This window comes from Centrocercus urophasianus, unplaced genomic scaffold (assembly GCF_019232065.1).
Source record: "Centrocercus urophasianus isolate 14NV4802_14NV808 unplaced genomic scaffold, USGS_Curo_1.0 seq_5, whole genome shotgun sequence".
NCBI lineage: Eukaryota > Metazoa > Chordata > Aves > Galliformes > Phasianidae > Centrocercus > Centrocercus urophasianus.
Window position 1 is genome coordinate 2105313 of NW_024885088.1, and position 13422 is coordinate 2118734.

The 13422-nt window shown below is 39.5% G+C and overlaps 1 protein-coding gene across 1 annotated transcript in view; it reads left to right on the forward strand.

The window, feature by feature from the left end:
- Nucleotides 1–357: 357 nt before the first annotated feature.
- The window catches only part of ST8SIA1 (ST8 alpha-N-acetyl-neuraminide alpha-2,8-sialyltransferase 1), a 66792-nt gene continuing 53727 nt past the window's right edge, over nucleotides 358–13422 (forward strand). The window contains exons 1-3 of the mRNA XM_042834882.1: nucleotides 358–363; nucleotides 7478–7587; nucleotides 12669–12761. Of these exons, the coding sequence (XP_042690816.1) occupies nucleotides 358–363; nucleotides 7478–7587; nucleotides 12669–12761 (209 nt within the window). The remainder of the gene's footprint in view (nucleotides 364–7477; nucleotides 7588–12668; nucleotides 12762–13422) is intronic.

Sequence of the window (13422 nt, forward strand, 5' to 3'; positions counted from 1 at the left end):
CACACAGAATAGAAGCTTGCATTTTATTTTTCTGGAGCATTCGCCATTTAAAATACTGTTTATGATACAGCCTTGAAAGTCTGTTTTTTAAATGAAACTGCTACAATTTCCAAATGTATTTTTTTCGTAATCCCCACATTGTGCTATCCTGGCTGTATGAAGGCTGGTTGGATAAAATTAAATGCTGTGGTAGCAATTTGAAGAGTTCTTTTAATCCACTGCAAGTGAGTAGTTGCAGCGACTTCATACTGGGTGGAAAGCTATTACAGAACATGCCATTTTGAAGTTCTTGCTAAGTACAGCCTGGACTAAAAGTGACTACCAGCTAGTTACTGGTACTCCATGTTTCTTATGAATATGTCGGTATGTTGCAAAGTGGTCTCTTCTGTGTGATTGCTCTCCTGTTAATATTTCATGTATCCTTTTGAATGTAAGAGGTTTTCCTGCTGCAGTAGAGCAATGCTAAGTCTAAGTGACGTTTTGTCATTGCATGATCCCATACAAATGCATAACAAAATATTAATCTCATGAAAAGTAATATAATCACAAACATATATTTGCGAATGGTACAAATTTATATGAAATTCAGTGTTTAATTCCAGTTCAATAATGACTGCTGTGATAGCTGAGATGTTCTTGAATGGTGTTGCAGAGAAGTTTGCTCTTCTTGGACCATTTCTCTTTTGTATGGGCACTGAGCTTCAGATTTCAACATTTGCTACTTAACAGCACCTGTGTGGAGCAATGAAACTATTTAAGGTAGCTGGAGGTTCATCTTGAGATTCCTTTCCCATCTCCTAGAGGGATTTCATGGTCACTGTCACAGTTCCTTGTAGTAATTTCTTTGTGGTCAGATATTGGAATTTGTTAGTATCTGAGTCCAGTACTTTAAAAAGCACACTCAGCTAATCTACTACTGTTCATAATTAGCATACACAAAAGGTTAGTGTGTTAAGTACATAGCTGAGTCTGGCAGGAGTTTCATCTTGATCTGTTGCACACACAGTTAACTATGGGTCCTATCACTGTCAACATGGGTGGATAGGACAAGGGGGAATGGTTTTAAACTGAGATAGAGCAGGTTTAGGTTAGATATTAGGAGGACGTTTTTCACACTGAGAGTGGTGACACAGTGGAACAGGTTGCCCAAGAAGGCTGTGGATGCCCCATCCCTGGAGGCATTCAAGGCCAGGCTGGATGTGGCTCTGGGCAGCCTGGTCTGGTGGTTGGCGACCCTTTATATAGCAGGGGGGTTGAAACTCGATGACCTTTGAGGTCCTTTTCATCCTAGGCCATTCTATGATATGAGTCTGTGAACTATGCTTGTTCCTAACCCTCTGTTTTATAACAGTGTTACCTTAAAGGCAAAATTTTTGTTTGCTTCTTGCTTAACATTTCTCGTATTCAGAGAGTACAGAGAATTCTTTCAAGTTGTAGCTAAAACATTTTTTGAAAGTCTTAGTGGAGAGACTTTAATTGTGATTTTGACATTTTTCACATGCAAAATATAGGTTACATGGTTTCACAGCTTTTGTGATAGACCTTTGCATGAATGCAAAACAATTTAGGAATTACACAGCATTCAGTAAATCTACCAGTAATGCGTCACTGTGGTTTCCTAAAATCTATGCATCTTCTAGCCCCCAACATTCTCTCAAGATTTATGAGAAAAGATTTTCTGTCTCTCCAGCACACATAAACCCATTCTAACCCATTTTTCTTATTTCTCCACACAAAAATAACTTCTAAATTATTGTTAGACTGTTGGATGCATTTCAAACTTTGTGCAATTATTTCAATCAGTAAGTATAAACAGAAAGGCCAAGCTGAAATAGGGTTATGATAGAAAATGTTCAAAGTTACGAATTACTACATGAGACCTATTATGGCATCATAAAACAGCCTGAGTTGGAATGAACTCACAGAGGCCATCAAGTCCAACTCCTGGCTGCATGCAGGACCACCCAAAATCCAAACCCTGTATCTGAGTGTTGTTCAAATGTTCTTTATACTCTGCCACTTGGGGCAGTGCCCACAGCCCTGTGCATCCCGTTCCATGCCCACTGCCCTGTGCTGCAGCCCCTGTCCCTGACCCCCAGCTGCCCTCCCCTGACAGCTCCATGCCGTTCCCTCGGCCCTGTCGCTGTCACACAGCAGAGCTCAGTGCTGCCCCTCCACTCCCTGTGGGGAGCTGCAGCCGTCATCAGGCCTGCCCTCATGTCAAAGCTAGGTTTTAAGTATTTCTTTTTAATGTGAAAACAGTTATTTTCCTGAGAAAATATCAGTTACTTTTCAGGGATGAAAAGAATGTCAACAGTGGCGCACTTTCGGGACGGGCTGAAGTCCTCTTTGCTTCCGGAGGAGTAGCTCCTCTTAACACAGTCACATTTGCAGGATAGCTATCAGTAGTTGCCCCTCACTCTGGGCTGGCGCCCATCCAGCTCACTTGGGACTGCAGCATTGGGGCTGAGAGAGACAGCTGAAACGTGAGGAGCTGCATCCGCCCTCTGCGATCCCCTACAGAGGACACACTGTCCCTGTGTGAGTGACGTTGATGTTTTTGGAGCCAGCTGCTGTCGAGCCTTCATGTCTCCCTGCTTGACAGCTCCAGTGGAGGAACAAAAGGCCTGCCGTACCAAAGATGATTTGTAAACAATAAAGCAAAGAAGAAGGAGTGTTTTCCATCCCAACATGTCCAACAGCATGAAAAACAATGCCATGTTACCTCTGGTTAAGACAAATATAGGCTTCCTTTAAAGCGTCAGCTGCTTCCTTATGCAGAAGGGTGAAAAGAATAGTCAGGGCCGAATTTGGCTTCTTGTTGACTCTTGCAATTTTGTTGGCTCCTTAGAAGAATTAGGAGAACTAGGCCTTTTTCTTCAGGATGCTGTCTTCTCAAAGCGAACAGTAAAACACAGCATCTTGTTCCAAATCCAGTAATGCATATTTGAAAACCCGTTTTATTTTAATTTATATTCCCTATGTTTTTAGTGTTTTTGACATCATCAGTATTAAATCAGAGGCTGAACACTGTAATTTTTTCTGTTTTTCCAGTAAGAACTTGGTTGCTGATTAACTGTCTTTGGCAGTGAGTGGGTAAAAATTAACACATTAACAACTTAACAATGAAATCAAAGTGAATTAGAATACCATTATCTAAAATAAATTATGTTTTATTAGTATTGTGTAATGTTCTTTTAACTGATGACAATGATTTATTTTTACTTAGATGAATGATGAAACTAATCAGTGAATTGCTGCATAGATGCTCTGTTAAATTACTCCTGTATTCAATTGGGAGCCATTAATCTATTGCTTTGTGTGCTTATTTGTCACTGAATTCATAGGAGGATGTGCAGCTTCTTACCTCATTTACATAAATAGGAACTAGAGCATCTTCATTGGTTATCAGTGGAGTTTCACTATTTTGGTTTTGTCTCTGTTTTACGTTTCGTTTGAAGAGATACCTTTCAGAAAGCACCTTATGAAAACTTTCTATTTTCTTTTTGTTTTTAAAACTTTTTAAGGATTTGACCCTGCTTATGGCAGTATACAAGGGTTTGTTTATTTTTCTTTTTTATTCTTTCAGTTAATAATATTATCTAATTCTATTGTAATGATTGCTTAAAGATGGACGTGCACTGGTCACTTATTTTTATATTCTTTCTGTTACACTGGATAAACTGGTTTTGTTGTGCTGAGTTTTGTAGTCCACCCACAGGAATCTGTTCATTAAAATTTAATCAATGAGGAAAATAACAAATCTGTTGACAGTAAAAACAGCGCAGATTCAGGAAGCTAATATAAATGGAAATACTTTTATTGCAACTTTACAATCCAAAGCAAGCATTTGTCAGGCCAGATTATAATTCAAAGGAGAATAGCAACTGAGCTTTTTTGAGTATTTAGCATAAATGACAGCTGGGTCCCCAGCACGTGGTGATTTTCCTAGCAAAGAGTTGCACTGTGGGAGGTAAAGAGGAAGAGCGTTAGAAAATTTTTTATTAGTTCTTTGAAACATATTTTTCTAGTAATAGAAACTCAGAAGAAATTTTGTTTTTACTGTATAGAATTCTCTCCAAATAGCACCGTCACCTTAAAAAAATGTAACATTCTTGATTGAAAATTGCCTCCTACTGACATTTTATGCCTAAGACTACTTTACAAAAAAGGTAAAAATGGTTTAATTCTCAACTAAGTTACAGCATTGATCTACCTCTTCAACATAACATTCAAAACATCTGAAGACAGATTACCTGTGCCATGAAGATGGCATAAGATTAGTTAGAAAGAAAGAGAGTAGTGAAAGAAAACAAATCGTTACTGGAGTCCATCTTCAGTGCTTTTTGCTCTTAAATGAAACAAAACAACCAAACAAATGACTCTAGGTTTTGATAATTATTTAATTTCAACCTTAAATCCACAGTCTGTACCCTGTGAGGCAGTGGTAGGAACAAGTGGATGCGGGGAAACCTCTTGAAAGCCAAATAGTGGTGTGGAAAGGTATTAACAGGTCTAGTAATTCAACTGCATGTTAGGGTGAAGCTTCCATATGGTATTTTGCTTAAGATGTTTGCATTTTATATTTTGGTCAGCTCAAAGGAAGGAATGAGCTGAATGCTTGTGTAAAGTCACAGAATGAAGCCCGCAGCACTTTAGCTTTGAAGATCCTTTACCTGTGCTATCTGTCCTGTGAGTACCCTTTGGAGGTCCTGCAGTGGGTTAACTCTGCAGCTGCTAACTGCATCACAGGGTTATGATTCCTAACAGTTTCAAAGCCCAGGAGTGTACTGCTTTTTCTTTGCCTTTTGCAGAGACAGAGGAGCCACGTGTTTCATAGCAGCTCATAGGCAACACTTGAATTGTATGATTTGTATACGACTGGACAGTTTGTACAAATGGACTGAGAACAGAGTTCCTGAAATGTCCCTGCAGTTTGAGCAATATGCAGGTTTGTAACCTGAATGACTGAAGAACAGTCATGTGCAATGTTAAAAAAAAAAAAATACATGTTTCTCCCAGAGCATGCTAAGGAATTTCTCTTCATTAGGGTAAAAGCAGCTGAAATGCCTCCAAGCATCAGGGACACTTAATGTCTGCCTTGAGTTTATAAGTATAGTCTTCTGGGAGCTGAACCTATTGAATGTTTTAAGCTAAACAATGGCATGCAAACTGTCTATGTCATGTCCAGAATTTTCATTACTTTGTTGGGGGAGGCAAAAGCTTCTGTGGGCTTTTCTGAGAGTGGTGGCTTTTCACAGAGAACTGCATTCAGCTTGGTTTTCTTCTTGTGTATGAGTGGATTTCTTCACAGGTTAGGCCACAGTGGTGGTTTTATTTGCCACTTCTTCCTCCCTTTAACTCCCTCAAATCATCCTTTCAGTTCTGATCTTGTTTGTCTGTCTCTTGGGCTCTCTGAAGGGCAGGAGTTTCAAAGATTCATACGCTCGTGGAAATGAAAGTATATATGCAAATGATAAGTAGTATAATCATCTTTGAACATAACAGGATATAAGCCTCCTTTGAAGGAGAGGAATTCATCTCTAGAAATATCAAGGGCTGTTTGCAACTGAGAATTTTGAAGCATTTAGTAACTCTTTAATGTTTGTTTTGGGGGTCTAGAGAAATTCAACATGTACTGAAGTCATAGAAATTTACATGACAGGGTTACCACGGCTCTTAAGTTAACGGCTGCTGCCTTTGTGATTTATTTGTCGCAGCCTTGTCTTTGCATAACTGGCTGTCTTGGAAGAGCTCTGACATATCTTGAATAAGAATAGTGATGTTATTTATGAAAACTTATCCCTACCCCACTCCCTGCACTGAACCTGTGAGCTTTCATTTGGTCACTGTCACCTCAACAATGAAGAGTCCTTTGAATTTCAAGATATGCTGCTAGTTCAATAACTGGGTAAATTAAAAAATGTTCTTGGGAAGGCGAATGCAGAATCAGAATGCAGTTGCATACTTAGTATTGCTCTGCTGTGCTGTCCCTGGGTTCCCAGCAGTGGCTCAGTGGGCCTCAGTAAACTGGAATTGATTTTTCTACTCTAGCATATATTAGGATACGCAAAATGCTTTAATTTATTTTATTAGATAGCAGATTATGTATTTATACTAGCTGAATGGAATCTAATTTGCTGAGAATAGATGGTGAAACAAATACATCTAAGGGAGAAGATAAAGTAGAAATGAATACCAACAAATGCAGAGTTTGTGCTGTAGCACTGGATCTGTTTTCTATGCTATGTACACTGCTGTAATGCCTCGTGAATACATTATGCCATGTTAGACGTTGCTCTGTACATTTAAGTGACAGTAAGTGTTGCCACTGTTGGAACTTTTTGTCCAGGTGAAAATAATTGTTTTGCTATGCTGTATCCTGTCACAGTGGCGTTTGCATTCTCAGAGGCCTAGACAGTAGCTTCCGTCTCTGCTGCAAAGTCGGGTTTTGACAGGTTTGATAAATGAAAAATTCCTGCACTTTTTTTTTTTTTTTTGCATGAGGAGAATATTAACTCCTGTGTTGTAGATGGAGTCCATTCTTATAGCTTTATCATACTACTTGAAATTCCTATGCTGTTCACCCCTTGACCCTGTTTTACATATGTATATATACACACACACAAACACACACACGCACACACATATATCTATACACACATATCTGTGCTGGGCTACACTGATGTACTGTGAGCTATTTAAATGACTGCCTCAACACCACTAAAAGTGAATGACTCAAGGCTGACAGGAAGATGTTCCACATGTAGCTTTGAGATCCTCTGGAGTGAAGAAGACTGTGCAAATCATATTTAATACTGAATTTGATACATAAGATAGCATGACAATTTGACCTTGCAATTTAATGCCCTGCTCAGCTGTGACAAGGGCTCCTTAGTTAAAATGGTTTTCTAATTTTTGTTTGTGCTGTATTTGGAGAGCTGAGCACTTATGAAGCTGCTGGGATGCTCTAAATATCTTTATGCTTTAGGGTGACCCAGCCCAGTGAAAGATTCCTGGAGGGAAACAGGGTAACTCCTGAGTCCCTTTTGTACTCACATTGTTCCTTCTTCCTTCCTTTCTTGTCCAGAGCTGTCTTTTATGTGAAAGGTCACTTTCATGGCTTTTTTTTCTTGGTAATTTTTTTTCCTCTCTCTGCAGCTTGGCTAGAAGACACATTTGGAGTGCCTATCTTGGTCATTATGTTTATCACAACTTTGTAACTATGCAGTTTGTTTATGCAGAACTGTTATTCTCTTCTGTGTTGCATCTTTTTTGAATTTTGGTTGGGGAAACAGGGATAAGAACTGTCCTTTGTCTACTTACCAGCTAATTTCTGGACTTTTTTCCTAGCTCCTCATTCTCCGTTTTCTTTCCTCACTTTGAGCCCTGCCAGCTCCCTGGTTCTTCAGGAGCAGCTGCTACAAAGATGTATGTGTTCTCCTCTGTAAAAACAGTCCTTGTTTTGTGTTGCTAGGCTACACCCTTCCAGCTGCCACTGAAGAAATGCTCTGTGGTGGGAAACGGTGGGATTCTCAAAAAGAGCGGCTGCGGAAAACAAATAGATCAAGCGGATTTTGTCATGCGGTAAGATGGAAACCTCAGTGACAAATTGTCTGCCCTTCCCCCTGCTCAGTCTTTTGACTTTTCAAAGCTATTCGGTTGTGATTAATCAATTATAATTTGCCTTGGGTACTTTTTTGTTTTTTTTTTTATCCCCTTTGCAGGATGTGATTTGGGTAGAAGTGTGAGAAAGGGCAATAAAGAAAGTTTTGGCTGGCCTCTGCAGATATGTGTGTACTGTGGGGGAAATCTGCAGATGGGTGCATTGTGGTTGTGACAGATCGTACAGTGTCACAGACAGGGATTTAGGAGCTTTTAAATTATTCCTTATAGGAGCCTCGTCTTGTACTGTGCTTCGTCCTTCACAACTCTAAATGCAATCATATGCATCCCATTAAAATCGTGATGAGTAGATACTGATTCATAGGGCAAGGATTAATAAGTTGGGACAAGCTAAAGTATTTCCACATTTTTCCTCCCTTCAGATTAACTTCTGTCTAAGAGAAGACAAAACCGTTTTCCTTGATGCCATCTTGTTTTGAATTCCCCACATTTGCTGTACCTCTAGTTTTTGAAGTCATAGGAATTTGTCAGAAGGGTGCTGAATCGGCTACTGCTTTCTTGACTGAATTTGGCACTTTGTAGATCCGCATTCTTTAAGGAGGAGAGACAGAAATTGGCCCCTTTTTGTTAAACATGAACAAGAAAAACATTGTGGGGCAGAAACTGGAAGACTGCTTCTGAAGAGATGAGAAATGGAATTTCTTTGGTTTTTGAGGTAAATGCGTAATGAGCTCCTGCTTTAGCAAGTCTACTTATTGAATCCTGATAGCTTATGATAAGGCCATACAAACTTGCTCTAAAGCAGACAGAATTATTATAATTTTTGGCTTGCATCTCAAGGAACAAAACTGCTTTTGATGTTAAAGTAAAGAAATACAACAAACTGAAGACAAAGGCACAGAAGGAGGGACTCAGTGTGCTGATTGCCACTACTGCAAAGCTCCTTCAATGTTCCAGAGACTAAAATAAGAAACTGCAGGGTATGATATGGTAATATTATGTAGATGCAATAGGAAGTTAAAATACCATAGGAGCAATCAGTTACAGAAACAATAAAAGCATTTTTTAAAGCAGCTGTTAGATCCTGATCAGAGAAAGTGACTTTTTTTCTCTCTCCAGGGAGGGTAAACTAGCCATTGTCTGTACTGAACTTATTTTGGATTGGAAAGAAGCAGTAGGTAAAAGCCTGCAAAAATCCCAGAAACTGCCTGCAGGCTGTATTGTATTAGTGGTGCAGTCATATTTATGAAAATATTTCAGTTCTGTTGGGTAAAAGGTAATATGCCACTGGGAGAGAATATTTTTGTAGCAGGTGGAAAATGTAGCAGATCTTCTCTAAATCTGATCTCTGTAATCTGAGAGCTGAGAGAGGAAGAGAATGACAATAACTTGCATAATATTTTGCATTTTCTAATAGGAAATGTGTCTGATGGCTTTATACTATTTCTGCAGTGCAAAATAGTCGTGGCAGGTTTTGCCATTGTTCATTCCTTCGATTCATTTGCTTTTGATTTCACTTACAGCACAGCTTATGGAAATACGATTGCAGCCATCTTCTTCAATAAACACTAATCACTAAGGTTAATCAATGAGTTTAGACTCATCTCATTTCTGAGCATCTTCTACAAACACAGTTGTACCAACATAGAGATTAAAAGAGCAGCAGTTTTCAGCCCGTAGGCCACAGCACACTTCATCTGCAATAAAAAAGGTGCATGGCATACGGTGTACGTGTTTAGTCAGAGTAGTTACCATAGGTTTTTATTGAGTTATGTGGGTGTTTTTCAAGTTTGTAATGTTTATTTTTAGGATGTTACTTTTAAAATTTTCCCTTTCCCTTCACACAAGCAAGTATTTTAAGAAAGAAGTGTTGGATACTAAATCATAAACAACTATTTCTCTGTATTTGACAGAAGATACGTATTTTCACTGCATTAGATTGTGAAGAAATATTTATATGTCTTGTGATTCTCCCTGTCTCCCAACTGCCTTTTATGTCTCTGCTATGGTTTGTGCATCTGGCAGGGAGAGGACTGGGGGATGTTTTCCATGCTGTTTGCTAGTGCATTTGTTCCAAATATGGAAGAAACTCGTCATCATGTCCAAGCTGACTAGTGGCTATCATAACTTGGGAAGGACAAGCTACTATCTTTTAATTATACTCTGCCATGCCATCTAGCCATACCAGCCCAGATGGAGCTGTAGACGTTAAATATGACGCTGTTTTTGGGGTTAGTAAACAAGTCCAAAAAAATATTGCTTTCATTTGCCATAGCTAATTATAGCCTTGACTCTGGTCAAGGTGCTACAAAGGAGTAGAAATGAATATTCGAAATCCCATTTAAATTCTTATTATTCCCTAGCATTTGGTATACGTACAAATAGCTAGGTAATCATATAACATCTGTCAAATGCACACGCCATTACTCAGCCAAGCTGCCTGGATTCTCTGCACCTGAAGGAGTTGTACTTATCTCTGGGCGAAACTCAGAAGAGGTGTTCATGCCCTGTGAAGTTTGAAGGATCCCTCTCATTTCAGTCAGCTGTTTCTACCTATTGAACTGGAAGGCCTTGCATGTGAAAAAGGCACGCATGAATTGCTGTGCTTTCTTGATGATTTTTTCCCCCCATCAAATCTATGCCTTAGCAGGGAAATACAAAAGTAAGTTGGCCAATAAGTTCTCCTCTTTCATTTATGTTCATATCAAAAAATGCTGACTTCGGACACTGTCCTGCTTCTACCTTCTTTCCTGCATGTTTACATACTCCTCAGTACCAGGAGAAGAGTAAGATAATAAAAAACACATGCACCTTACTGTGAATCTTTTACTTCTTGGTACATTACTCACCTGCACGGAGCTTGGCACTCTGCTGACCCGTTTGAGAAAAGGGCAAAGAGTTTCTGAAGATGGACTGACTTCTTGCTGAGTTTCCCGTTGGCTGCTTAGGCCACTTCTTAATACTTCACGCAGGACAGGTCAGGAAAGTGATTTACTGCTGAAGGGAGTTAGCGTGTTTAAGTATTGCTTCTGCAACTGGTGCGAGAAATAAATTAAGATGATAAAACTAAGGAGGTATCTTGGTCCATCACAGTACTTTTAAATAACCTTCAATCAAAAAAGGCCATATGAGTCTATGTTTATTCAAATCAGGAATCATTAAACTGTGGCCTGCCAGAGGTCGCTTATTCCATCTCTTTAATCTAGGGCAAGGTCACCTGTACATACATCTTTCTTCACAAACATTTGTTTGACCTACCATTGAAAACTGCTGGAGCTGTGCTCCTGAACCAGAGTGCCAGAGAGTTTAATGGGAGCATGGGAAGAAAATGAAGCTGCCTCTCCCAGAAGTGCAACCCAGGCATGGAGACCCGTGTCTCCCTGGTAACAGAGGAGAAGTGGTGGATTTGAAGTAACAGCTCCCTGCCAGGCTGAGGCCCTGGGGCAGCAGGGAGATGCACCTCAGCTTGTCTGTACAAGATTTTGGGGGAAAAAAAAACAACAGCAAAACCACCTCAGAAAACAACCCAACAGCACTAACAGTCTTGCTCCAGAAAAATTCCCAATTCCACTTTTCTTTGAGAATCTTGGTTTTGTTTTTACCCTGTAAGCACTAGTATTATTCTTCATATCTTTGGTTTAAGAAGTTAGACAACTCTGAAATTGAAAGCAGTGTTTTGACACTCGTTTTTAGTGTAATTGCTGTTGTTGAGTTCATTTCTCGTGACTAATTTCTATAACAGGGCTGAATCTTGGATACAGCTTGAATTTATGTCATTTGCTCTAAAAGTGATGCCTCCTATTTATTTCTAAGAAAACTCTAGTAGATACAAAGAGCACAATCACACTATTTGATAGAGCAAATTCTCAGCTACAAAACATTATTTTTCAACATAGTCACCATTAGCTACCTTTTTTGCCAGTGATGAACGAGAGCTGCATGCCATGCTCATAAGAATCTGCAACAGTGGAGGTGACCCACTGTCACCCTGCTGAAACACACCTTCCATTGTCTCGTGCTGTCATCCAGTGCTTGGATTCCATCAACATTCACCAAGCACTGATGAATCTCAGTGAGTACAATTTTTTTCTGCATGGAGGAATTTAATTCCACACCTTTGCTTCATACTCACTTCTGTGTCAGATGCTGTTTTGTCAGACAGCCCCTCTGCTGTCCTCTGACACACAGCAACAAGATGTAATGGAATATCAGAGGGAGGGTTCAGCCTCTACTGCCATACCACCAACATCTACTTCTGATATTGTGGGCCAAGATATTAAAGTGGGAGACATTACTTTTGGAGCAGCCTCATATTTTCACCTTTATTTACAATCCTTCCTTCTTCTTCCACCTCTTTAATTAGGAGTATTTAGGACTGCTCCTTGTTTGCATGTTTCTCTCCACTTGTGTTTTTTGGAGCCCTGTTTGCTTGCCAAAGTAGATCTACTCGGTCACTTTATCTTTTTTATATTATTGCCCTGTCTGCCAGAACAAGACTGTAGAGAACATAGTATGCACACTGTAAGTAATCACTTGCATTTTTTTCTCTGTATTTTCTTGGTAAGTTCTTTATACTGAAGGGCATTTACCTGTTGTTTGCAAGACGTATGTGATGTGTGTGATACCAATCCAGAGCCTGATGCTAGAAAACAAGACAAAGCAGAGTGAAAAAGAGAATTTGAAGGAAAGAGTTTGAAAAAAGTTTTGGCTGTAGATAATAACAGCTGTAGCCTTTCAACCTGTCAGAGGTGCCAGGTCACTTTGTTTTTGCTTAATAGTTCATAGGATCATGTCTACAAAAGATTTTTTTTTTTTTGTATATTTCCCCACAGTCTGGTGCAAAAATGCCCTATTGTGCATATGGGATGTAGTATAGTAGGAGAATGCCTAGCTTGGTCCAGTGTTTGTACAGCACTTTCACATTTTCTGTCAGCTTGCAGTTCTTTTTCTAAAACTGCAAACTTGCAGAATAAAAAAGACTGGGGATGAAGCCTGTCAATCCTGACTGTCAGTTAAAATCTTGAATGTCTTTCTGTGCACAGGTGCAACCTTCCTCCTCTATCCAGAGAATACAGCAAGGATGTTGGATTGAAAACCCAGCTGGTGACTGCAAATCCCAGTATAATTCAGAAAAGGTAGGGAGCATGTTGCTCTGTCTCTGGATTGGAGAAACAGAAAAGAAAAAATTTGTCATTTGTGTTTTAGATATTAGTGTGCCAGAGTTATGTCCTGATCCTGGAAAAGATGAAATGCACAGTGGTTTCATGTTGGGTGAAATAAACATAGATTTTTTCACTGTAAGCAGGGAAGCTAAGGAAGGCTGGCTTCTTGCAGTTTTTTCTTCTGGTTTTTTTTTCATATCTGTACCTCCAGTTCCCTCTCATTACCTGTATCACTGGGTATGTGCCAGAAGAGCTTTGGCTGCTCTCAAGCCAGGCGCATACCAAATGGGTGGACTGCATCCTGCACTGGCTGCTGCATCCCACAGTTAATGAAGATGCTAATTTTTATTGCTCTTTGGTTCAACTCTGATAACTTCTCTGTCCTTACTCTCTTTGTATTATTTGTTTGATAGTGACTTACAAGTACAAAGGTGATTAGGATAGACTGATCAGCAGGTTTTGATCATACAAGCTGTGCTTCCTAGGAGATCGGGATAAAGTTTTGGTTTTTATTAGTTGAAATTTTCCAAATTGTAATAGCTGTTGAGAGAGGGAAAGAGACCAGGAAAAAGATGTTAGTGCCAGCTCTGATTGTGCCTTACTGAATTTTAATTGCCATGTTATTGTATTTATT